The sequence below is a fragment of the Glossina fuscipes genome, unplaced genomic scaffold (genome assembly GCF_014805625.2).
Source record: "Glossina fuscipes isolate IAEA_lab_2018 unplaced genomic scaffold, Yale_Gfus_2 2, whole genome shotgun sequence".
NCBI classification, from domain to species: Eukaryota; Metazoa; Arthropoda; class Insecta; order Diptera; family Glossinidae; genus Glossina; species Glossina fuscipes.
Genome location: NW_023998416.1, coordinates 16,853,155 through 16,881,125, shown reverse-complemented (window position 1 = coordinate 16,881,125; position 27,971 = coordinate 16,853,155). Strand labels below are relative to the sequence as shown.

Below are 27,971 nucleotides of genomic sequence, written 5' to 3'. Positions count from 1 at the left end.
TTTCGTAAATCCTTCACATGACGCGTCCCGTTATCAATTTCTTCAAAAATGACTCAATTTGCCTCTTTTTCAGCATTGATTCGCCTGTGAAGTTTCACTATACCCTGTACCACTTGTGATCCAAAGTCCATCTTTTATTATATTAATCGATTCAGAGAGTGAAAGTAAGCTTGTCCGCGCGTCTGTTTCTCTTGTTTGCTTATGTTTAGCCTGAACGCTATTTAAAATGGTTCGAATCGGACGACTTTTTCGAACACTTTTCACATACCGTCTTATTTTGAAAAGTCGTTATTTGAATAACTGAATTAATTGAAGTTGTGTACACACACAAATGGTTTAACTCTCAAATGCATATTGTTGTCAATAGTGTACTTTCCAGTTCCACTTAATTTTATTCAAAACCTTAGTGTATGCGTTTCCGAAAGCAAGTTGATAACCGCAGACAATAAATCATCTATGAAAGAAAAAACGCGACATAACATTCAACGGTTAAGTAGGTTGTATCTTTTTTTGACATTTTAATGTGATGGGTAACGAAGTTCATTGCGTTACTTAGAGAGATATATTTTGCATTTACTATAAAAGAGTGATTTATCTAATTGAAAAGAAAGCTTCCCATCTGTCGTCATATAAGCTATCAATGTTTGATGACGCATATGAAAATTTGATTAGACATACGCTAGATTCGTAAGAAATACTATATGTGCCCGAATGTCTATATTATGCGTTTGTCGCACAAATAATAATAAGCGGTTGGTTTTGATTTCTTTGTCTTTTGGCTTATCTGGTTTTGCTTTTAGGGTGTCTGGATGGCTACAAGACAAAGATGTCGAGGATTTACTCGCAGAACTTGAAAATGGAGACATTTCTGATAAGGAAGAGGATATGGGTAACCTAAACAAAATCAATTATTAGCCAGATGAGTAAGATCTAATAAAAATAGAGGACAACAATGATGATGAAGAAGAACAACACTATGGAGATTCTTTCTTAGCTATTCTTAGTGTTGCAGTTCGGGGGCAATGAAGCAGAGAACTTATATGGAAGAAGCGCAATTTGAAACACTATGAAGGACGAATACGTTTCACAGGAAATACAGACTTTTCCCCTCGATTAGCCGCGCTTGACATATATAATATATATTGTCATTGTCGAACACACAACAAATTTGTACATCAGGCAAAAAAATATCTCCAACTGTCGCCCTTTGAATGCTATTGAAATCCGTCAATTTCTAGATATCGCTCCTACTCGCGTAAATATGGCTTCGATCATATACAACAGACGATGACGGTATATAGATTTGAGAAAATAAGACCCGTAATTCATTTCAATTATAATGCGCAACACAAGCCTGCTAGGCACCCAAACTACGACCGTCTTGATAAAATAAGGCTTCTTGTGAAACACTTGAATAAATTGTTTGTGGGTCTTGCACCATTTGATCAGAAGGTCTTCCTAAATGAGCAATTGTGTTCCACAATTTATGAAACAATACTTACCCAACGAACTCCATTTATGGGATTCCACTACATAAATATAGGGGAAATACGCACAGGTTCATAATATTGTGACAATTGAACCATCCCATATATATATATATAATTTGTACGCATCTTTTCCTCTACTGTATTACCTCTCAAGGAATATACGCATTGGGTACTGTTCAAAGGAATTGCCGCGGGAAGAATTACAAATTGCGAGCTGTCAAAAACTTTATAAAAGATTCTGTTGTCCGAAGAACCTATGGGGAATACGGAGCGGATTACGAAGGTCTTGATATCTCACTGACAAGTTGGAAAGGCGGTAGGATTGTCACATTAGCGTCAACTTATTTAGGTTCTGAACCAGCCGAAACTATCAACAGATATAATAAAAAAGAAAAACAAATTTCCATTTTTGGTAGATCTTGGATCAGAATTAAAAGTCACATGTGATATATTAGATAATTTTATCGCATGATAGATATGGAAGCGATCAATTCATGGACATTGTATCAAAAAAAAAAACAACCCATATCTTACCTTAAGTGATTGTATGACTGGAATTTGCAGACTCGTTATGGTCTTATAAAAGAAATGACAAGAACAAAAGAGAAAGACTTAGTAATCTAGGAAGGGAGATAGAAGCTAAAAAACACCGATCGTATCTGCGACCAGAGAAGGCTGCAAATCTGCGAAGCATGTTCGTTCCGGTTGCAGAGTTATCGTTAAATAATCCAGTTTTTTCAGAATCGCCACTAATTTTCAAAACGCAGTTGATTTCTACTGAAGTCACAAGCCCTTTATTATACACACTACTGTGAGATGGCTGTACACTCATTTTGTTTTTTCCATAGTGTATGTAAGACCTAAAAGGAAATTTTAGAAACTTCATAAACTATATTCTTGATCAGCGTGAAACTCTAAGTTGACTTAGCCATGTCCGTCCGTCTGTGTGTCTGTGTTGTTCGCACAACCCTGATCGCAAAAATGAAGATAATGACTTCAAATTTGGTAGATACATTGGAAGTCTCTGTACGCAGGTTGGTGTTGAAAATGTGCCAAATTGGTCGGAGCAGAAGCACGCAGTGGAACGTAAATTAAACACGACTGCGTTTTTTCTAACAAAAATTTTTCGATTTTTGCTCGTTACTCGGAAATTATTAAAGATAGAAGGTTGAAATTCCATATTTCTCCATATATACTCCATATTTACTTAACGAAAGACTATTCTCTTTACGTCCAAAAGTGGAAACAATCGGCCAGGCCCACAAGTAATTCAATTTTACTTTTCTTATTTTTATGAGCTTTTACGCTTATTTATCAAACAAGGCAAACAAGACTAATTGTTTGAAATTGTTTTGTACCCAACTCAAAGGAAGGTATATTACCTGCCTAAAAATGGGTTATTTTTAAAATGATTACGGTAGACACCGCAATTATTTTCTCCTTAATACGGCTATCAGATAAAATAACTTGGAGAGAAGAAAGCGAAAAGCATAGTGGTGGGTATGCGAGATTCGGCCCTCGCCGAATGTAACTTTCTTACTTGTTTTATATACTACAATATATAGCATATAACATAGTATTATAATAGTATATAGTGAATATTATCTCAGTTCACAATATGGAACGAACACGGCGAAAATTATACAACACTAGGGTCATCTCAAGATTATTAAATCTTAAATTTTTAAATTAGTTTCACTCTTATTCCGTCTTTACACTTAGCATAGGATCTTAAGGACTAGTATCCGTTGCTTTTATTATATGTGATTTTACGAACGTGTTAGCTAGCGATGTATCATTTAGCGTAATACAGTTTTGACAGACATTTTTACATGATTGATATTTTTCATAAATTCTATTTAGAATGCGTGTTTCTATTTTTTTACATTCTAACCATGTGTGCATATTTATACTGTTGAGAACTTTGTATACATATCAATAATTTCCCATCAATCCTTGTTGAGAGTTTTTTTTTTATAAGTTTTTCCCAAATATGTTGCCGACTCTTTGTTCATTGATGTGTATAAAGGCTTTTGTGCAGCTAGAAAACAAAAATGTTCTCCAATATGTAAAAAGGATTTTCAAATATATTCTCTAGATGATTCTTTGAAACTTGCCCTTTGTCTTCTTTGTACAATGATAGGCTGAGCAACTCTACATTTTCAAAATAAAGCAGAAAGAAATCCTTTATCCTAACAAATTCGATATATTTTTGCTGGATAATATTTTGTAGTTCTGGGTAAGGCTTATTCCCGTGATCGTTTTGCGCGGCCCTAAGCTAAGCTGGAATTTGTTATAATTCGAATTTTTCTATGAATATCAAAAAACCCGACAAATTCGATGGAAAATTCTACATGAACCAGCTATACAGGCTACGAATTATACCTTGGGGTGCTAATAACTTATGATTTCAAGTACGATTTCAAATGTGGTAGATGACAGTGGAGCTTCGCTCGTACCTTTTCATCGAATATCGTGTAAACCTTCCTGTTTATGCATGTGTTTTATTACTGCAAGGACTGACTGTACGATATAAACATCATAATTTATTGAAGACCTTTTCTCATTTTAATATTCGGGCCAAATGGAATTTATTTTTCTTCATAACTCGTTTTATTGCAACCATAAAATGAATTCTGACCTTGAGCGAAGAGTTATGAAGTGTGTTAATTTTAATTACTTGCCTGTAGAACTGAACATCATTGTTGCTATGTCATTTTAAACTGACAAACTTACTAATAAATAAATTTTTAAATTTTCACTCTTAGCACACATTATCCGATTCGGAGTCATTTGCAATTTTCGAAATTTCTCTACAAGAATCGCTGAGTAGATAGTATTCAGAATTGGCTTCACAGATCCGACAAAGTATATATAGTCTTGATCAACATCAACTCCTAAATCGATATCATCATGTCCGTCTGTCTGCTTGCGTAGAATCTGTTGTAAGCACTCTCTTGGTCGCAAAAATGAAGGCATCGACTTCAAATTTACGACGTAATTTGAAAACGACGAACACAACTTTCTTAGTTGTTAACATAAATGGCGAGTATAGGTGAATAGTAATAAAGTCCATAACCAAAAGTTTTATTTTGCTGAATTTGCACCGGATCAGACAACGTTCTGGGCCCTCTTCCCATGAAAATTATGCGTTTACATGACTACGACGTTTCGGACGATGTACGAGGCATCTAATAATCGGTCTTGCCCGTTTATAATATTTTTGCGGATGCAATCATACGATTTTTTTTAATGAAGTTTATCATCTGTTTGCTTTTATTTGTTTTGTTTGTAAGTAGTTGGCCTACGCTTACAGTTAAGTTTAAGCATCAGTTAGAGTGATAGATAAATTGATAGATAAATTTTCCTAACTCTCAGTTTAATTTGTATTCAAAGCGGTTCTCAGTAAACTATCTTCATGTACCTTTAAAAAAACCGAATGACTGATAATTTTATATATGCACCAACGCATTACGATTCGTATAAATCAGACTACATTTAGATAGCAAAATGTGAAAGGAAATATTAAACGCATGGAGACAAAAAAGAGAAGAAGCTTAAAGTCATGTTGGGACTAATTTTTGACATTGTTCAACTAATGCATACATAAAATTAATCATTTTTGACGACTCCGATCGGCCTTTGTGATTAGGCTCAGCGTACTTTTTCCAATATATTTCGGAAAGACAGTTGGGCGCACAACTCGATGGACAGGCGGGTAGGCACAACTAGACCATTGAACAGCCACCTTTTGATTAAAGGTCTATATATAGCTTAAGGGGTCTGTTGTGCGTATTTCTGCGTATGCCCTTACATTTCGCTGGCAGATATAAAAATAAATAAATAAAAGAATATTGAGAAAATATGGAAAAAAAAAAGAAAACTAAGTAAATGTAACAACCATCGTCGGTTTATAAATTGTATGTATATGTAATATAAGTGCCTCAATTTATATACAAGTGTGCGTGTTCAGGTTGTGTGCAGACCACCACCTTTTTCAATCAATAGCTACTTGACCACAATCATTACTTGAATATACTGTTATACTTCAACTTTTGTATGTATATTCGCATTGTGTACATACGTACGTAGGTAGAACAAAGCAGGAACATAGCATGAAAAGAGTGAATGATTTCACATTCACCTAACAAACTTAACCTACGCTCGTTCTGCCATACCTCCCTCGTCCCGTGCAGTAGTCAATTTAACAATCTAGTGCAAGTTTTCGATCGTTAACCGAATTGGAGCGTGAGTTTTTTGTTTTATGTATGCGGTTGTTGAAGATGGCTTTTTTTCCTTTTTTTTTTTTTTGCTTATATTAACATCCTGTGGAAAAACTCGGATCTAAAAAATGAAAAAATCTCGGTTAGAAACGAAAAGAAAAAAGGAGAACTTGCCTTTTTTAGTAAAAGGTGTAAATTTTAAACACACCATTAGTTACCAAACCCTTGTTTACGGCAAGTACGTATATACGCTAAAGAACGGGAAAAATGAAAACAAAAACTGCTATGCTATCAATTTCCATCTTCGTTCTTGGTCGAAAAAACATGCATTCATTCGCGTATATTCATTTATTATGTAAATCTGCATTGATATAGCACTTGAATGGACTGTCAGTGATGGTGAATTGTGTAAAATCTCAAATTGTGTACGGAGTGTTTCGAAATAACCCTAAATAAATCCTAGCCAAACAAAATTAATGAGCGAAAGATGAGAATTGATGCATTGATTGTATTTTTCAACATTTAAATTAGACGTAGCAATGTAGTTCAGTTTAATGCTTTTTGATATTAAGGAACAAAGAGCAATAAAAGCAAAAACAAAAAAATTACTTTTGGTTTGTTTATGGTTTAGTAGCAACTTTCAACAATTTTTCTTCCTTTGTAAGCGTGCAAGAAAGTTGATCTGTTCGAAGACAGATCCTTTTGCCAGACTTGAAATCAGAATCTTATGTAGGCTATACATTATTGAGACAAATATAGTAATGTGGTGTCGTGAAACCGTTATTTGTCAAAACACTGACGCAAAAATCAGCGAAGCTATTAAAAATAAGACCAAGTAAAGACTTTTAGTAAGATATTCGGGTTTTTACTGCACAAATTTAATAAATGTTTTCAGGTATACCAATTTTTTTACAATTTAAAAATATAGGGTTACCCTCCCTCTTAATCCCCACAGCGGGATTTTATATTTATTGTTCTCAGATATTCCGCCATTCGTATTTCAAGGCCACTACTAGACTAGTATTCAAGCGGCATTCATAACTTGTTTTTGTGGCAACATCGGTAAGTGATATTGACATTGACAAAGCACTAGTTTTTGTTTTCGCTTGAATAATTCGCCCACCCCTGGTAACCTGAAAAAGATTACATTCGTTAGGCTGAACTTGCGCACGACACTGTCCTTGAAGGCACAGTTCGTTTGCGTTAAGCATTTTGTAATCGAGAATGTTATTTATTGAGACTAAGTTTTAGTTTATAGAATCTTCAATTCATATTTCTACGCCTGTTAAGCATTTGATAAATCTACATTAGAGTGCATTTTCCACAGTGGGTATGACAATTTACGATATTTTTTAAACCCACCATTGCAAGATAGGGGTATGCTCATTTGTTTTTGTACCCTACACCATTTGTTAGTGTGGACGAATGTAACACGCAGAGGGTCTTAGGATAGACCCACCTTTTACCATACCGATTGATTCAGAATTGTAATCTGAATTGACCTAGGCCTGTTTATCCGTCTGATGTAGGTCCACTTTTTGGACCACTCCCCATATAACGCCCTATTCTGAAAAGTTCTTATCCGGAAAAAAATTATAATTTTCAAAACTTGTCGACAAAAGTGGTTAGGCAATAGTGTTTGGGGTTTCTAAGTCGGTATGAAAACTTTGGACTGGGTGTCACAATTTTTAAACCACCTTACATATAACAAAAACTGAAATTCTTGCCCTATGTGAGGATTAAACTTGTAGTACATTATGTTGTGTTTTGCGCCTGCTTCCTCATGTATACACACGTGAAAAAAAGGCCTTCATGTAGGAACAAGATATAATTTTCGTAAAAATAAGACTTGTGTTAGGCAATGTAGTGTAGGATATTAAATCGTCGGCCTTGTCCTGCTATAATGCTCTTACTTGTTTTTTTATAATGTAATTAATTTGTGGGCTTTTGTTTGACTTCGAATTATGGCTTACAAAATGTTAACAAAGTGAAGACACGTAAACAAAGGGTCCCAAAGGGTCATATAACGAAATTATTACTAATTTGCAGATATACATACAATATACGCGGATTACGTGTATTGTATTAAAGGCATATGTAAAGCATCAAAAATTGTCTTGTAAAAACGCGTATTCTAAGCATTGCGTGACAAACACAAAGGAAATGAAATAATTTAATATTATAGCATGCTTCGCCGACGATAAATATGTGAAATTCATAAACTGAGTAATTTTTATAAAAGAGTGCATGTTACATACTGTAGAATGTCAGGGCCCTTGTTTCTTGTCTTTGGAGCATTTTCAATAACAACGTCGTTGAGGTTTAGGGAGGGCCTCCAATTTTAATTTCGAGACCATTGGTAAGGAAACTTTCTTAACGACTTTCCTAAATTACGCAGCTTAAGCAACTTTATGAGAACTTTTGGAAGTTTTTATACGAGGATCTGTAAAGAAAGCAAGAAATGTTATATTTCTGAAAATTTCCTAAAGACTAGTATTTTGAGAATACTTTAAAACTCCTAGAAAGTGAAACTCCTGTAAGAGAAGAAGCTTCTAAGTTATTTTGGTTCTAAAACTTTTATTTTTTGTAAATGCCACCTCTGCTGCTGAAAGAATCGTATTTGGAGCGTCTCACCCTATGGATATCTTGAAAGTACCTAGAGACTCAATCCCAATAAAGTATTTAATTCTATTAAAGCGACTAGATTGACCGCGTTCTCTATCTTTCATAAAAAGGGACGATAGACTTAATTATTAATGCTTGTTGACGCCTTAGTTTTAGAATTTCGTTTCTCTATTTTAAATAAATTATAACAATAATACTAATAATTATGCCCATCACCAAAGGGTAAGGGTTGTATACATTTCGTTAACACGTTGGCAACACCCAGCACATTTTAAAGCGATTTAAGCGTGTCCGTCTGTCCTTCTGACTGTCTTTCTGTTGGTCTACTTATTGTCTGTGGTCAAAAAACAACGCTATACGTTTTAAATTCTAACTTCTTGCTCGCAGGCTGGCATTGAGATTGAGCCAAATCGGTCAAACAATAAGCCCACAATTCAACATAACCTGAGACCAACTCTGTTTTCAAAAATAAACTACGTTTTTTGCTCGTTGAAATGTCATCCTTTTGCTTTTGCTTGCAGTAATCAGAAAGAAGCTTCAGAGGCCCAATAAAATCTACGTATCATCGATCGATACCAAACGCAAACTATTGTAGACATGACACAATTGCTCTGGTAAGCGTATACATGAACGCAAACATGCAGATGTCGGCTTCAGACAGAGGGCATAGATTGCTATAAAATAATATTCTGTAGATACGATCAACCACGCCCAACAATATTGTAGAATATCGTAATTCCGTTTTTTTTTTTTTTTAGTCTTTTCTAGAAAAAGGTTGATGCATATAAAAGATTTAGTCGCAGCCAAATATAATTCTCTTACATTTTTATTTACATAAAGATTTTCTTTTACAGTTTTTTTTTTCTCTTATTTCTTGTCTTTCTATCCGTTTTAATCTGGCTTTGCACACTATACATTAGACGGATAAGTAAGGCCTTCTATTCATCTGCCATACTTTACACTTATATACAGTTAGTAATAGTTAAATAAAGGCTGCCCTTGGTGAGTTTAAGATTAATATTCGTATTCTGGATAATACCACAGCGACGTCGCAAGTTACAAAGCATACTTTTGTTTGTCGTTTGCGCGACTTAACAATCTTATGTGTGTATACCAATCGATATTAGAATATTTTATATAATACTAAAATTCGAACAAAATCAACAATATGATAATAAGAAAACACATGATTTTCTCCTACGACTAGCGTCGAGTATAATCTCAAAATATCCCCCTAAATATCAAACTGATAACCAGTTGAAATTATGACGCGCTAATTTCTCCTCAGATTAATTTCATAGAAGCAGTGTGAACTATATTTGCGAAGTAATTAAAATAAATTTGTTAAAAAAGAAAGAAAGAAGTAAACAGTATCCTACTCCAACCCCCTGGCCTGTAGCGCCTTTTTAAAATGGAGTGGTATATGGAAAGTACTCGAAGAGGTGATCCTATCCCAACCATTTTCAATAGCGTTCGCCGTTGAACTAAAACCCCTCCGTTTATCAATTTGTAGATTGACACAAGGAAACAACATGGACAGACGCACAGACAAGAGGTATAATAAGACGTGGAACTACTTCAAGTCCTTCTGGGTATTGTGTCTGTATATGAAAAATGGTGTAGAAGAATATGTTTGTAAAACGTAGTATTAGCTTTTCGAAAAGCACATACGCTATTCATTAATGCATTCCTCATTGTATCGAACGTTGCTATGGTATCGCAGCTAAATATGGTGAAGATGTGGGAGAAAAAAGACACCAAATATTTTAATTATCTTGACTTAAAACTTTATTTCAGTATCGAAAATTTTAAAAATGTTTGAAGCAAACTTCTTTTGATTAAAAATCTCACGAAACAATTCCAAACTGCTCGCATGATTTCCAAACGCATAGTAGTTAGTTTAAAATTTTAAAAATGCTGTTTAAGTAAAAATTTCGAAATAAATTTGAGGGAAACTTATGGGCAAAAAAAGGGAAAAAATCTGTTTGCCATATTTTAAAGTTTTTTACTGCAATTTACAAAAATACATTCACAGATAACACACAGGTGTTTTATAGGCAATCGAGCTTAAAGCACATTTAGATAAACCAACAAATGTCAGTCATACAACCAAAGTGTGTTTAGTTTTTTTTTGCGGTTTATTTTGTGTTAAATATTTTAAACAAATGATAAATATATCTAAAAACAATTGTTTTTGCAAGCCGTCAGGCATAATGAACTGGGAGTATCTTCACTTATTTGGTTTATAAAATCTGTGAACGTATTAAATTGCGGCATATTTATATAGGCTTTGGGCTCAATTTTCTGAATGCTGCTGAACACTTGAAGTCTTGTAAAGTGAAGTGAGGAACTGTTGCAGGAGCGATCCTGAGAGAGGATCAATAGATTTTTTATTAAAACGGTTTTCTTAGTAAGAGTCATTCTAATGCTAAACTAAATTTTATATAGCAAATCTTTTTTTTTTTTTTATAGATAGTAGGCGTGCCCACGCATAAAATATTAGGTAACGAGAGCATCGAACACAAACTAATGTGTGAAGAAAAACTTAGTTAGATGGGTACCGCAAACTAGGGAAACACTATATAGAGAATCAAGTTACATGCCTATAATACGATTGATTTATCTTATGGTAACTTAAAAAATTTAATTGAAAGCAGCACCAGGTGTTTAATTCGATAATTTAAAGTACTAATTTACCATTACAACAGAGATAGGAGAAAAAAATGTCTATAGAAAACTGTAATGCCACGGCTGATGTCGTGAGTATCCCACATTCCCCTTATGACGGATTCAATTCAATTGTATAGAGAAACAGTCTTAATCGCGTAAAGTCAAGCAGGAATGATTTTACACAATCACTGGAAATGCTTATTGAAAACATATAATAAACATCATTAAATTGTTTACATAACAAGCAGAAACGAAAAAAGGGTTCACAATTTAGCCGCACAACATAAGGGAAAGAAAATCCGTTGAGACACTTGAGGGAATGTTGAAACCAAGCTTAGCGAGCAAGAATGGTGACGAAATACGTCCTTGCATTAGTTTCATTAGAAAGCTTATTATTCCAAGGATCAATCTACAAAATTAAATTGTGGCCCTTAAATTAAAATGTACATTGCAAAGTTCAGGTTTCTCCCTCTATTTTTGCGGTGATACTCTGACCACCAATGCAGAGATGTTGCACGTTGCAAAACAATTATCAATCAAAGCATCATCAATGAAAGCATTTTTTTTTTCATGAATTTCGTGATTTAAGAATTTTGTTTTATAAAAAGGTTAATATTGGAGGATAGTTACGACTGTGGATGTGCTTTACCACATTTGATACAAAGTCACAAAAACTAAAACAATAAAGCATATTGTTTCCTCTAATCATTAGTGACCGATCATATACTAAATGCAAAAGCAGAATAAGGCTGCTTGAGTAGGGTCTTTGAACGATCAGGGATGTGCTATAAAAGCTTTAAACTGCTCTTATAGATGGAAAAGTAAATTAACTTACTTCTTTTTTTAAGGAAATCGATGTAATAATTATGTTATGCCTATTTGAAATCGCATCCATGGATTTCGGATTATGGTTTTACTATATTTTTTATTTACACTCAGCTATTTAAATAAATAACTAATTGTTTTCTATATTGAGCAGGCAATCAACAATTCGCATTTATCTACAATTAGTTGTGTAATACTTATCAGGTAAATGGTACAAGTGCACAAGTATTTTATTTCGGATAAAACAGTTGAATCCTTCCTCAAAAAAGTTGGCTTGACTGCAGGGATTTTTCTGTCACTTAATATCTCGCCCAATTAGCATAGCTTCCGTAAACTTTTTATTTTGCGCACGAAAATATATAGTCTATATTTACATAATATCTCTGGTCGCTCAAATCCAATATTTGAGAGATGGCAAACAAAATGACAAAATTACTTATCTTCTGATGTATAAACACAGAGCAAAAAAAAAAAAAAAACCTTAAAAAGAAAGTAGCAGTTAAAGGTAACATATGAGTATACATATATAATATATGTATGTATGCATGTGTGTATTGACTTTAGATATCTATATGTATATATACTTGCTTTTTATAGCAAAAGATCAACTATGAAAATATCAATTTAATGGATATTATTTTGAACAGTTTTTGTACATGAAACTAAAGTCTTTTTATTAAAGGTATCTCTTTATGTATGTATGGTGTGGGTTTCATTTACATATCAAATAAAAATTTTAATAAATGTTATGATAAAAAAGGTCTTTAGCTTTTTGTCAAACTGCATTATTTACGATGCATTGATATGAGTACGGGTACAATATTGAATTTATAATACATATATACACACGCCCGGATATGCGATATGTGAATATTTGTACGTTTTATTTGAACATTTAAATGACGTTTAAACTGCACACTACCGCAGAGTGTGAATCAGTAATGGTAAGTAATGAAAAAAGGAAGTTTTCAACTATAATTAAATTAAATAGCTGCGTCAAAGAACCGTACATGTGTATATGAGCGAAAAAAAGGGAACTATTTAAACATTGATGCTTTAGTTCTCTAAATTAAATTGACCTTTTTTGGTCTATTAACAATAAACTAGTTGAGAAAGTATTAAGCTCTATTCGCTTCCAAGCAAGTGTCCACGGGTACCAATTGAAGGCACGACATGCTTATAAAATTTGAGTGTTTATGACTGTGTGAACATATAAATTTATGAATATACATGAGCATATGAATAAATAATGTTATGAATACATGAATGTATAAATGTTTGAATATTTGAGTATATGAATATGGTGAATATATGAATACGGGTCGGTCAGCAATTTATTAAAAGATATGTTGGCCCTGAAACGCGACAAATCTCGATTGGTACCACATTAGTTTTTCGAGACCATTTCGTTACAAATTCACCCCCCACAACAACTGACTTCTGGCTGCTTTCTGAACTAAAAACACCACTCCGGGAATAACACTTTGACTCGATTGAAGAGATGCAAGCTGCATCGCGGGAAATGGAAAATGGAAATCGATTATAACAACTGTTTCGAGGATTGGAAAAAACGTTGGTTTAAGTGTATAAAGTCTGAGAGTAGATACTTTTAAAGCGACGAGGATGAAATTAAATTGATCTTAATTTTTTAAAATTTTTAATATGAATAGATGAGTATATGGATGTACGAATATATGTATATATGAATGTATAAATATATGAATATATAAATATGTGAGTGCGTAAACATATGAATGTCCGAATACACGAGTGCAGGAATATATCAATGCTTAAGCATATGAACAAATTGACATTTGAATATATAAATTCGTGAATGATTATGATTATATATGAATATATATACATGTGTATGAATAATTGAATACGTGAATATATGAACGTATAAGTATGTGAATACATCAGAATATGAATCTGAGAATATGTGCATATATGAATGTTTTGATGTTTCAGGGTTCGAATATATGAACAGATGAACATTTGAATGTATGAATATATTAATGTATGAATATATGTGAGCATATGATTATATGAATATCTAAATATACGCATGTACGAGTACCTGAATATACGAATATATAAATTATTGGATATAGATGAATATGTGAATACACGATTACATAAACATACGAATATGCGAATATATGAATTCGTTAATATATTATATGAATGAAAGATTGCATGAACAGCAATTTTCATGTTGCCGTTGCCTTATTTTAAATTTGTTATAAAACTGTTTAATAATACTTTTTTCAAATCCAAATCTCCGCTTTAAAATTTCATTTATCATAGTTTTCACTGTTGTTTTATTTCTTTGCATCTTTGGTCTTAAATGTACGAGCAACCCAAAAAAGAAGAAGAAAACTGTTACATAAAGTCAAATTAATGCAAGCATAAATCTGCATAACAGTTGCAGGTTTCATACCATTGACTAGCCCTTTCCCCCTCTCTCTCATACAATTTTTACTTCCCTCTTTCGCCCCGTCGTTCTCTCTGCTTTATCAGCTTCCTTTGTTCCTTACCAGTTATTTACCTTTAGGTAGTGTTTGGGTTTTTATGTAATGAATAGTAGCGTGATAAGAGTAGCAACGTGAAAGATAGACAGAGAGAGGGAGAGAGAGCTGAAATAAGGAAAAGAGAATATTTGTAGAAAATGTTACAAAACTGACTTTCTTTTCTGTTTTTCCTCTTTTCTTTTTCGTTTTATTTCTTTTTAATACTAACAAAACCTTTTTGTTCATTTGTTTGTAAACGGAAGTTCGAAGAAAAAGACTAGAATTTAAATTTATGCTTATTGTTCGTGAACGCTGAGCAAAACTATCCCTAAAAGGTTAACAACGTTCAAGGTAAAAAGTAAAACTTTGAAATATGTATGGAAATGAGAACTCAATTGCGTTTGAAATCTCAGACTTTACATATGTGTTTATGTGCAAACATTTATTTATTGTTTGCATAATGGACAATAAGAAAATTTGAAAAAATTGATAATAATTGATGAATTCATTATCGTTATTACGTTATCTTTTGTATTAAACAGAAAGGATGTTTTCTTTAATTTATTTATTTATATAATAAATAAAAATTGAAAAATACACTTTTGACTTTGAAACTATTCACCAAATTTATTTATTAAAGTAAAGATTATTTTCAACGAATCAATTTTTTGTTTAAAACGGATTAGAAAGCCTTTAAAAGGCTTTAGACATTTTAGACTATTCATTCTCCTATTGAATGGGCAGGAATGCTATTTCGACATTTTCCCATGAAACCAGTTATCCTTTGAAAAAAAAAAAAAAAAATTGAGGGGTTCTGGAGATAGGTGGATAAGACGACATTTAGGCTTTCGTATACGGTTTTCTATATATTATAAAAATATTCTCAAGCTTTGTGGCTTAGATTTATTATTAGACGCATTAGCTTTCATTATGAAGCCAAAACGACGAGTGCGGCGTACAATTTTCATCCAAGCATGATGTTAGTCCCTCTGTCTCGATACGAAATGCAACGTAATGGCCTCTGATAATCTCGCTGGACATTGATTATTGGTTGGTGTACAATGAAGGTTTACTAAATCTAACCTAATCAAACAAAGACCTAACAAACGGACATTTTCAACATAGCAGCAGAGGTGTATGCTGCCGATAGTGGAGCTCACGGATGAAAATTGATTTCAGAAACTTTCCACTTTGTCGCTTAACATGAAATGAAAACTTTAATTTAAGAAGAAATTTAAACTTGTTCGAGACATTGCTGGTGGATTGAACTAATAATACAAAATAATCAAAAAGCTCTTGACATTTTTCACTAAGAAATCCATCAGCGATATGTGAAAAAATTTGGAGATTGTGTTGAGCATTTTGGCTTGATGTCGTGCAACGAATTCAAATATTTAATGTGAACAAATGAATGGAGAAATCTAAGAAAACGACCAGATGTGTAAATTGTATACCTCTCAAGCTTAAATAAACTTATTTACACTTCATGGGAATTAATTCATAATGTAGTTCCAAAAAAACTTTTGAAAAATTTTGAAATTTTTGGTTTAAATCTTTCGCTTAAGATGAGCACGTCAAAAACCATTTATCCCAGTTATATCCTAACCCACTTGTTGTATATATGTATGTTAAGTTTGTGTGGATGTATGTAATACACAGAAGATAGTTGAGATTTCGTCACTTTTTCAATTACTTTCCATACAAAAACTTATTTTGGAAAGTCGTTAAGTCAAGTGGTGGTGGGTCGCGTCCCAGTTTACTAAAATTACTAGACCAACGAAAAGTTCGTCGGACAAAATGGTCAACCATCAATATTGAACGTTAATTATGCATAAAAGTTGTTAACAAACATGATAACACTGCAATCCAGTATGACAGCCTAATGGAACATTAGAGGTAGGGCTAAATAGGACGCGATGCCGCATTCGGCGACATGAAGGCTTTTGATTATCACATCATGATCCATTTGAGTAGATGGTCTATACAATAAATATCGTGATAATGGTAATGCATTCAAAATTGATATCAATTTTTTCGACTGCGACTTTTCTTCGTGAGCACTAAAATTGTCTTTTTTTTAAAGCTACGAACAGGGAAATTAGTTTTTTGCCCACCAATACATGCATATATCTATGTGCGCATAAAAATTCATAAAAAATACATGCGTTTATCTATTTTTATTTACAAAATAAATTTCGCTATCTCTCCTCTATTTGTTGTTATTATTTTTTTAATTTTTCCATAATTTTTCATTTTCATTTTTGATATTTTAATTTATGAATACGTCAGAGGATAAAATCATTTATAATATCAACGTCAACCAAAAATAATCCTTTCCGTTCTTTTTTTTGGGGAGATTATCTTGCTAACTTGCTTGAAGGTGTTTTCGCAATTTGTAAAGTCAACCTAATAAATAATCATAATAAAAAATTTTACGATAAAAGCACGTGAAACCCTTTGGGCACTTTACTGAGTCTACTCTTTAAGTTTCAATCGTTTAAATCGAGTTATTGGCTGTTGTGCTCTTAATACTATATATATTGATGTTCACTTATAAGAATATCATTTGAATTTTAGGCAAACGGGAAACTTAGATATTGCGGTATATTTGTTCAGGAATTAAGTTTGGTCTAGAGTTTTCTTTTTCTCAATTGGAAGGCTTAACAAGAGGACAATAAAAGATAGATAATGAAAATCAATTTTAGTGATTCGGAGAAAGTTTCAATGATGTTTGCTTATAGCTTTTCGGGCACCTAAGCTATTATATATATGTATGAAATATTGAATGTTGGAGCGGCTAACTACGAAAAGCTGGTTATCCATCTTTTAGCTTGCTATGAAAAGTTCAATAGTAATATGCCGTTGATCGATTGGTCATATTAACGAAAAAAACAGAAAAAGGTTTTTAAACATCATAAGACCTGTCTTTTTCGTTGCATAATGTATAAGATTTTTTACAAAATTAATTACAACAACATAAATAAATAAATTTATGGCTGACGTAATCGACCTATAAAGCTTACTATTTCTAATGTGATTGAGATCAAATGGTAGTCTTTGAGGTGCTAGAAATCAAACCTGTCATAAAACAAACGCATTATTGCCGATATCAATGCCGTGAATTGAAGTGTGCATAAAAATCGAGGACAACTACTCAGCAGTCGTCCTTAAGAGCTTGTACTTTCCTTTTTACTTTATGATAGAAAAAACGTGTTTTTCAGTGGCACGAATCATGCTATCAATTTGGTTTCAACGAGATGGCCCGAATACGTCTGAATACACCTGAATACGTCTCGTGATGCAATCAATTTTTAAGAGAAAAACTTAATTGTTGTTGTGGATAATTGGTTTACTTTAAAACCTAGAAGATTCGTATTATTGGTGAACCAGTGTCACTTTATCTGGAAAAGTGGTTAAGACAGATGCGATCATTTACACCAAACCATTTTTAATCCTAATCCATGTATTTGTTTTTGTTGTGAATCCTACCACGATGAGCTTCACAGGTTTACAGTTAGAAAGAAATTCCGTAAGTCTCAGAGGATGTGCACGGATTTAGGTTAAATAAAAAAGCCTTGAATTAATGTCTGAAATAAAAAACATATTGATCTGTTGAACGTATTGATAATTGCATACTTATTGATATATTCCTCTTTCTACATTTCAGGTGCGATAGCAAAACTTTTCTCTAACACATAAACTGCTTGGAATAGTCAAAGGTAAAATCTGAAATATTATTATAATTAAAATAATTTTTGTCTTTAATTTATGTGAAAATGCTTTGGATGTCAGAAAGCATTTAAAAAGTATAAAAATCAATCTTCATCAAATAAAATCTTTATGGAAAAAAAGAGGAAAAAATATTCTAACGACGAGCGACTTTACTTGTCATAAATATGAAAACGTTTAAATAAAGCAAATACGACGAAACATTAAATAAATGAAATGTTGGCCAAAAAGTCATTGAACAAGTGTTATGTCAGCAACAAACGTAAACAAAAAAAAAGACGCATAAGTTTTTAAAAGAGATTTATGCCGTTTGTTAGTTTAATATTTTACACGATTTCATATCCCCTGGTGTACACGGATAGGGGAACGTATTATTAGAAAAAGCTTACAAACGTGCATAAATAACAGGAAAAAATACTACCCACCATTCGATAACCTACATCACTCTACAATCATTCATGTAACGACTTTTCAAAACACATGGTTATATGGGAGGCCGTCGAAAAAGTGATTCCATCCGTACCATTTTCAAAAGTATTCGTCCGTGGATCACAGCATGTCGGTTCAAATATCTAAAAATAGTTCAAAAACTCTGATCTGTAAGGTGAACACACGAAAACAAAATGGCATAAGTTTACTAAAAGGTTGATTTATCTCAAGTCCTTCTGGGTGTTGCATACATTTTCACAAGCTCAATATAACGATTGTGGTGCAAAATATAAACATAAATGTATATATATAGAGTTTGATGTGATATTCTTAATCGATTAATATTATCCGTTCTGAGCATAAATTAGACATTGACAGGATCCAACCTTCCTGTTTAGGCTCTTTCCTTAGAACAAATTCGAACAGACAATGGTAATGTAGTCAAGCTATTTTCCTCTTCTAACATTTAATCAAAGTGGCTCAGTATGCCTTCAAATCGAAGATTAATACATTCTTTAAGCTACCGAAACTTTATTAAAATGGTAATCATACGCTGTCTCAATCACTTTATATTGAAAAAAAAAAAAAAATGTTTTGATTCTTCTCGTTAGCGCTGGGTATTCAAAATTCGTTCTGAAGGTCAGAAAACTTTCTTTGTTTTTCTTTGATTTTCGGTTTTTCTCTGTTTGTCGCTTTCGGCTTATGCAGCCACTCTGTTTTTAATTTGTATGGCCTCGCTCTCCAGAGTAGTTTACCGAATGATGGTAACGCCCGTAGTAACATTCAATAAGTTTAATTTCCTTTGTAAGGTCCAAAAAAATAGCTCGCAGCGCGATACACTTGCAATAAACCAGACAGTCGAACCGCTTTCACATGTTCACTTCAGTTACTGGATTCTCATGATTCGATTCTCGTTCGAATTACGGTTTTTTCTTGCTCGAAATGATTTTTTCTTTGAAAAACATGCATTTATTTATTTATTTATTTATTTTTTTTTGCTTTGGGGTAAATAAAAATATTTTATACATTTATTTGATTTGAGCGTTGGTTTTATTTTAGTTGGGGTTTACTTACACAGCAGTGCTTTTCTTGGCCTTTTATAAACATACATGTATAAGTTTGTACACGCCCCTGTATTAGATTGGTAAAAAAATTATTGCACTTTCTATAGAGCGAAAACAATAAATTTTAGCTAAGCCTTCTTTCTTTTTATTCGCTGAGCTTTCCTCACTAAATAACTTCTTTGAAACCATACAACCTGGCACAGTAAACGAGTGAATGTAGGCCGAAATCGTACCCTGCTGTGAAATTTTAGGCCAATTGATGAGGCATTTGCGGGGTCGATATTATGTCTGCTTTCAAAGAATCAATCGTTGCTTGGTTATCCAGAAAACAGCTGAATAGTGCTCTCCAGTCTTACATCAAATTTTCCGATTGCGTTGACTTCTAAAGAGATAACCATTACACATAAATATGTGGTATGATAATTTTTCGTCATACTTATTATTATATGAATTAAAAATCGCGTTACTTATCAGTGAGAATACGAATGTTAACTGCTGAATGCTTTCCTAGTTATAGCCGGCACATGGAGTTTATTATCCGACACTGGCGCCAGAATAAGTATTAAGGAATCTAATATGCTTATCGGTTCCCTCTTCGTTACGAAAACTGTGGATTGTCTGCAAAACTTTAAAGTGTAGATCAAATTCATCCACCAAAGTTATTCTATCGTTTTAAGTATACCCAACTTTTTTCACACGGATTTTTTTTTGCACGATTTTAAAATAACACGATTCACATACAGGAACTTTTTTATGCGAACTCTAGCAGGAATCCCAAAAAAGTTTTTTTTTTAATTCGAATTTTGACAGTGCCTCACAGAGATTTATTTATACATATATATATATGTATATATTGGGGGAATGAAGTGATCAGAAGTCGGTCAGCCTACATAGCCGTTAATAGCGAATGAAATTCACCATTTAAACCATATCCAACAGTTGGCTTAACATATCTATTGATGACAGTACTTTTGCTTCAGTCGGCAATGAAAGTGCGCGCTTGTTGCCCAGTAGCGGTCAATACTTAGTAGAAATTAATTTTTATTCCTAATTTCAATTTAAACTTTTATATGTTGAACTTATGGATTAAATTTGCACTCTACACTAATTTTATTTATTTTTTTTAATAAAATGGATTTCATTAAGACTTTTTGCACCTTTTTTTTTATCTAAGACAATTTCTCTATAGTTGGAGAACATATCCCCAAATTTCTGACATGAAGCATGTATTCTTTTAACACGATTTTTTGCACGGTTTTCTAAAGAACGTATCTACCGCATAAACTAGGAGTTGAGCGTAGTTGCGGTTAATTAAATACCGTATAAGTGACACTGTCTTCATTTTTGCAAAAAGAAAATTAAAGCAACGACATACGGTTTTTCATGGTAAATGAGTTTGCGACCGATTAGTATAAATATTTGAATTAAGATTGGTTAAACTATTGTTATTATTTGTCAAGTACTGCCAGCAACACTATCAAACCAAATTCCTTTGATGCCTGTGTCATGCCGATGTCATTTCTTTAAATTAACTTCTTATCTGTTCCATATGATTTGTTAGCAGCGTCGCAACGTTTGCTGTGATCGGTTGTCAAGCTTCTGCTTGCTTAATTCGCTTTAACGGTACAATCCCAACTCAATCAACGTCTGCTACGAGTATTGCATCTGCGCGGGTTTCTCCCGTTTCTTCTTATTTGTTTATTTAGAAGTGATTTTTTATCTTAAACATCTACATACTTCTGAGTTGCAAACTTTTATAAAAGTTGAAGTTATAATTATTTAGTTTAAGATTACTTTTAAAAGTCCTCTGTTTACTTAATTCAGAAATTATTCTATCGAAGCTGGATTTTGTATGTAAATAAATTAAGAAACGAAGTAAGAACATTATAGTTAGGCAATGCTTACGATTAGATACCTTACGCCATTTTACCTAATACAATCATTAATTGCCTTCTCGTGATAATACATCATAGTTATGCCTTGTCTTTATGTAAAGACATACTTTTAATGAACGCTATTATATTGGCGGATGCTCGAAAAGTCAACCAGCGTAATTAATTTTTATGTGAAATCGTTATTGTGAATTAATTTTCACCATGACTTGTGGAAAATTGGACATTTTTCTCCTATTCCGTTTTCGTAGGCAGGGTTGCCGATACACATTTCTCACATGAACTTAGAATGCCAAAACACTGTTACTCAGCGCTTGTGCAAAATTATAATTTTTTCATATAACGAAAATGTGGAATAAGTCTTTATATGGGGGCAGTTGAAAAAGTGATCCGATCCGAACCATTTTCATTGGGATTAGTTCTTGAACGAAAAAAAGGCCCGTGTATCACAATATTCAAAAAATTGCACTCTGTACATTAAACACAAAAATACATTGGCACACGTGAGACGGACAGGCGGTCAGAGAGACGAGTAAGCTCAGTGTGACTTCGAAAATGAATCTATAGGAATCTACCGGTAGAATAAAAGGTGGACTTATCTTAGGATCGTCTGGTTGCCATATACATCCGCGCAAATATCCCTGCACCACATGTGATGTAGGAGGTAAAACGCACTAGAAACGCATAAGAAATTGTAATCAACTGTGGATGAGTTTCCTATGTCGCTCACCCTTGTCGTGAAGAAGAACAAAAAATAGGATTTGAATTTTTGTTATTTTATAATATTTAAGGGGAGTGGCCGACTTGATTTTTTTTTTTTTTGTGAGGGCGTTGTAGTATTAGAGTTTTTGAAACCCTAGCAGTTCTTAGTTGACGTTTTACTGACTTTTTCGCCCTAAGCGCAAGCACTTTCAGTGAGGATGTTATCTTCATTTTTCCGATAATTTGTTACTGGTCAAGTATATATACACCTTGTGGCCTCTGAAGCTGTTCCGAACCCTGGTAAAAAAACGAATGGGCTTATGTTAAGACCTGCTGGGCGTCGTACAATTCCGCACGAATTTCATGTAGCCCGTACTGCAAGTGATATAAAGTATAACAAGAGTGAGAAGCTTACATTAGCCCATCCCCTTCGAAGAGAACAAAAATGGGCATGGTCAACATTTCTTTTTCCATACATATATTAAAGATTTCTATCATTTTCATCGTTTTATCTGTTGTTGTTTACAAATAGTAAGCAAACAATCCCTCTTTTTATTTCTTTCTTCTGCTTTTGAAAACACAGGAATTCTCAGAGAAATGTTATGCTTCAAGTGTGTCTCTTCCTCGACTCAGCCCACTTGCAAGATTACCTTGTTTGCAGGCACTTTCAAATTTGAAGCCGATATCTTAATAATTGCAATCAGTGGTATGTTTAATACGGAAGCACAACAGCTGGTGGGAATGCATAGGTTTACTGCCGATTAAAAATGTCCGCACTACTTAGGGCTTCTCGGGATTCCTCTTGAGTGTTGCAAACTTATGGACAACATGAGAACACCACTAACTTTTCGAGCTTGGATATACAACTAAATAAAATATGAGCGAATAATATTAATATAGTTCCCGTAAAGATTTTTAATTAAGCATAATAACACACTAACACCTCAGGAAATTAATTGCAGTTACGTACATTTCCATTTTTCTTTAATAAGTTTTTCTTTTTCATTAAAATTTAATAAAAATTGTCTTTCAACTAAAATTCAATTAAATGTTATTTATATTTTTTTTTTTTTTATATAAAATTGTCAGCAATTTGAAAGACAAAAAAGATATGAAAACACTAAATAAATAAATAATTAAATAAAACAATAAGTTTTGTAAACATTGCTCGTAAGCAAGGCAAATAGACAAAAATTTTGTATATAACTGACAATGTCTTCATAAGCTTGTGCATGCCTAAGTTTGCTGATATTTGTTGGGTTAACCTAATTTTGTGTTTCTAACGTCTTTTCCACAAATGCCTGCGTACATAATATATTCATAAGCACACACACACACACACATACACACACACACACACACACACACACATACACACACACACACACACACACACACACACACACATACAGAGGGTTAGTTAGAAAATACAAACACTTTTAAATGAAAAAAGAAAACACTTTTTTGTAAGAGAGCAAAGTGCTCCCGATACATAAACACAACTTATTCTCGCTCTAAATAGAAATTTTCTTTGCATTCACAATCAAATTTAAGACAGTTTCGATTTTTTTATCAGCCTTTCCTTTTAAATTTTGCTTTTCTCGAGAAAGTGAGATTTAAATAAGAACATACCTGAGAAGCCATCTGGACACGTGCAATTGTAGTAAGCGACACCGTCTATGCATGTACCACCGTTTTGACATGGCCCCGACCAGCATTCATCCCAATTTGTTTGGCACTGTATTCCCGTATAACCATCGATGCAATAGCATGAGTACGAGCTGAAATGAGTTAATTGATTATGAAATTGCTTTAAAAAAGTTTTCTTAAACAGCAATTCAGCACAAGAAGTACAGAAAATTTTAAAGAAAATATTATCATTTAAAATTTGTGTCATTATAAAAGCACTTTTAAGTTCTTTCAATAAATTTAAAGTTTTCTTTATTAAACACGGAGGTAATGGCTTGGCATTTTAAAGTACTTTCACACTTTGTCTAGAGATTATGGATAAATAGATAAAAACGTCTTGTATACGCCTATAAGAAATGGGTTTATATATATATACACATACATACACACATACATACATACATACATACATACATACATACATACGTTAATGCACATATAAATATATATAGATTTATATACAAAAGATGTTTTGGATGAACAATCTTACTGAATAATCCACTTGGCGGAAGTACTTCCGTACATAAAATACACATCCTTCCAATAGATGTATTACATCAATAAAAAAATGGATAGCATTTAAGTGTTTATGTTCCTAAGGATGTACATGCACGTTAGAATTCTTGAATAAGAAACTTACCAAAAAAAAAAAAAAAAGAAAGAAAAGTACCAGCTCGTTTAGCTTGTATTGTAGTTTACTCTTAAAACCAAAACTAGACTGTTAAGAAAACTTTGCGGTAGTGAATCTTCCCTATAAACGGAATGTGTTATGAAAGATGTTATGAATGGCGCTCAACTCTTTTCGCTGCGACCGTTAGAGGTATGATAACATGACAGTGATGCATAGCTTTTTTACGAAAATTAAATTTGTTAGATCATACCGGACTTATGTTCATATTGAGTGAAGTCTTGATTTGACCGAATTTATTAGAAATAGACCCCCTAGAAGACGCAACATTTTGAAGATTAATAAATATGACAAAAACGCTTTCTAAAGGACACTTTTGTTTTCGACGCTGAATATGCCTTTTTTTCCACATTCCATAAATAAACCGTGAGACTTATAGTTCTCACGAAAAACCTCGCTTGCGATGTTTAAAGTGAATAATAGCGAAAAACAATATTAAAAAGGCATCAGTGCCAAATTTCATGAATATATGTGTCTTCATCCGATCAGCTGTCAGTCTCTCTTGGGTCAATTTATCGCTCGTCTCTCTCAGATTAGCGTCCTAAAAAGGAAGCCGAAAATTCGTAAACAACGCCATCAGTGTTACGACAGGGAAGAGATAGGCAAATTGCGGTTTTATACAAATGGGTAGCATCCATAATCAATTGCGAAACCTAAAAACCGTAATTCGGACTAAGAATTTGAGACAGACTTTGCATGTTTAATATTTTTGGTCGAAGCGAGCTCTAACTTATCGTATGCAAAGAAAGTAAGTCTTTTGTTGACTGCAGGCAGGAATTCGTGGTCCGACTTACACAAGTTTTGAAAGAAACGGAAAAAAAAATGAAAAGTGAATAAAACATTGCTCTTTTAAAGTCCTCAGCCTCCATTAAACATAAAGTAGACAGATGGATGAACATGATTTTCAGTTACGATTACCTCGTAACGCTGATTGGGAGCATTTGTGTTTTAAGAACATGCCCATAATTATTATAATTTTTTTTTTTTTGTTTCATTTAATTTTAATGTTGTCACCTGAATGAAGTTTCTAGACAGATCTTAATCTTGTATAAAGGTACCTGGGGTATAATTTCAGCGCTATAGCAGATATCGATTTGATATTTAGTGGAAATATTTCAAAACGCTTTGCTAACGTTCACAGAAAGCTAAATTAAGAACATATAAGAGGATTACGCTGCTGAAAGTTGTAAGGATCAAAGCCACGCTGCTTGTTTTGGTTATAAGTTATTAAAGTGTGTTTCACTTTCCACTCGTTTTATTTTATAGCAAGCAGTTTTTTTCTTCTTGTAGATATTATACGGATATTGTAATAACTAAGAACTGTAGAGGTAAGAACGGAATGGAATGGGAATGTGATCAACTAACCGATTGGCAACGCCAACTGGTTCTCGAGCACAAATATAGTGAAGAACAAGATGACTTCTTTTTTCCTTTTTTTGGAGCGAATCGCCGACGGAGCAGCACACCAGAGACCGTATTGAACAAATCTGTTTTCGTCCGCTGCGATCACACACTATAGGTGCCGAGCTACGCATATTCCCCCTTCCGTCCGATGACCATTGACGTTAAGTCATTAGAGTTAGGTAGAGACACTTTTCAATTTTAATCCATAGCCGTTAAGTTGTTGATTGGTAATTACACCTTCTTCTTTAGTACTACAACGAAGCTTTCGAGTTAGCGATCTAAGAAGTGGAATAAAGGAATTCGAATTGTAACCTCATGAGAAATTGGGATTTTATTTTTACTCAGGAGACGAAGGACATCAATAAAAGGAGGTAAGAAAGTCTGGGTATCCCGCTGAGGCTACCCCAGCATATTAATTCGGATAGGAATTTTTTCTAAACCAGCGAAAAATATCTATCATCTCAAAGTAATTACCATTGTCTGTTATCTTTCAACGCAATTAAATTTCAGCCTCTTGTTGTCAGTGTCACCTTTTAAATTATAACTTTTTTTACGTTGCAAGAAAATATCTCTAGCGAATTATAATACACGAATAGATTCGTTTTGAAAAAGAGTAAGCGTTTGAAGACAGATTCGTCAAGCTCTTACAATTAATAAGGTAGGAACAAAGGAACTCCATTCAGTTTCTCGACAAGTGGCTTTTTTGAAGTGTTTTTTTTTCCTGTAAATTTTTGTATTCGTGACGCGATAAAAGTTCAAATAGACCAAATTGCTAAATAATCAATGCAATCACAATATAAGCTTTAGTGCAAGCTTTTCTTCAGACACGTTGAAAATATTACTAAACTTGTTGTAAGGCTCCAGTGCCCAGTAACTTCATCATAAAAAACTGTAATACTCGGTTGTTTTCTGTTTCTCTGACCGAGATATATATTTTGACTGACAAAAACGTGCTTTGCGTAGATTTTCCGTAACTTAAGTTCGGAGATCGCGTGTAACTTCTCGTATAGTAGAATCATAGCAACCGATGACGAAGGGAGTGAGTGTTCGGGAGTTATGAATTGACGAATGTATGTTCCATTCAGGGATATTTGATTTTGCAATGATATCCAATAAGTATATACTGCCGATATGAAAGTAGAAACTGATCGGATTAGTCTTTATAAAAAAATTTATATCTTTTTGGATTTTAAACCGATATATATTATGAACATGTTTCTAGGCAAACTATACTTTTCCTAATTCCAGTTTATATGCTTCCCGTTAATATTTTTGAACCAATTTTTAATATGTGCCATAGTCTGCACTAGTCTTTTGGATGGTGCAAGTATAGCAATGAGCGGATCATATCCCTTTTTAAATTTTATGGACCATGATCATTCCAAAAACGGATGGCGGACAGGCGGACAGGCGGACAGATGAGAGATGTATAGATCTAAAACGATTCAGAATCTTCTGTTAATAAAAAAAATTTATTCGATAACTTAAAATGAATTTGAGTTTTTCGCAATCCAAGTCTTCATTGTACATTTTCACAAACACCTTTACACTGTAGTCGCATCTTCGTAATGTATTTTATGTAGCTGATATAGCAAGACTTGTTCGCAAATGTTTGCGTGATTCTGTGAAAAGTGTGTCAGTGTTTAATGCCCTATTCAATATAAAAAATCGAAAGCACCTTTTTCGGCACAATTTAAATTTTTGCTATCGAAATGATATGAAAGCTGTTCATGCAAGAAAAAAGTTATTGAATGTGTGTGAAGATGTTGCATTGATAGAAAGAAAACCCCCAAATTTGTCGGAAAATTTCTCTTGACAAATTTTTGTGTTAAAAATACACTAGTTTTGGAAGGCCAGCTGAAGGTAGTGACATCCAACTAAAGGCTTTAGTTGATTCAAAGACTCGAATCGAAAAAATCCAAAAGCAATTCCAAACGATTCAACACGCACTGACTCATAGTGATTTGAAAAGTGTGCTAGCGTCGGGCGTAAGAACATAGGAAAAATGCTTAGAAAACATAAAACGAG

At 33.3% G+C, this 27,971-nt stretch overlaps 2 protein-coding genes across 12 annotated transcripts in view; one reads left to right on the top strand and one right to left on the bottom strand.

Moving 5' to 3' along the window:
• The window catches only part of LOC119633912, a 154,229-nt gene that overhangs the window by 51,739 nt on the left and 74,519 nt on the right, over nucleotides 1-27,971 (top strand). For both annotated transcript variants that reach the window (XM_038027740.1, XM_038027741.1), the window contains one exon: nucleotides 18,014-18,065. The gene's annotated coding sequence lies outside the window, so the exon portion shown is untranslated. The remainder of the gene's footprint in view (nucleotides 1-18,013; nucleotides 18,066-27,971) is intronic.
• LOC119633910 (protein eyes shut) overlaps nucleotides 1-27,971 on the bottom strand; it is a 146,210-nt gene that overhangs the window by 56,407 nt on the left and 61,832 nt on the right. For all 10 annotated transcript variants that reach the window (XM_038027738.1, XM_038027731.1, XM_038027734.1 and 7 more), the window contains one exon: nucleotides 23,795-23,943. In XM_038027738.1, the coding sequence (XP_037883666.1) occupies nucleotides 23,795-23,943 (149 nt within the window). The remainder of the gene's footprint in view (nucleotides 1-23,794; nucleotides 23,944-27,971) is intronic.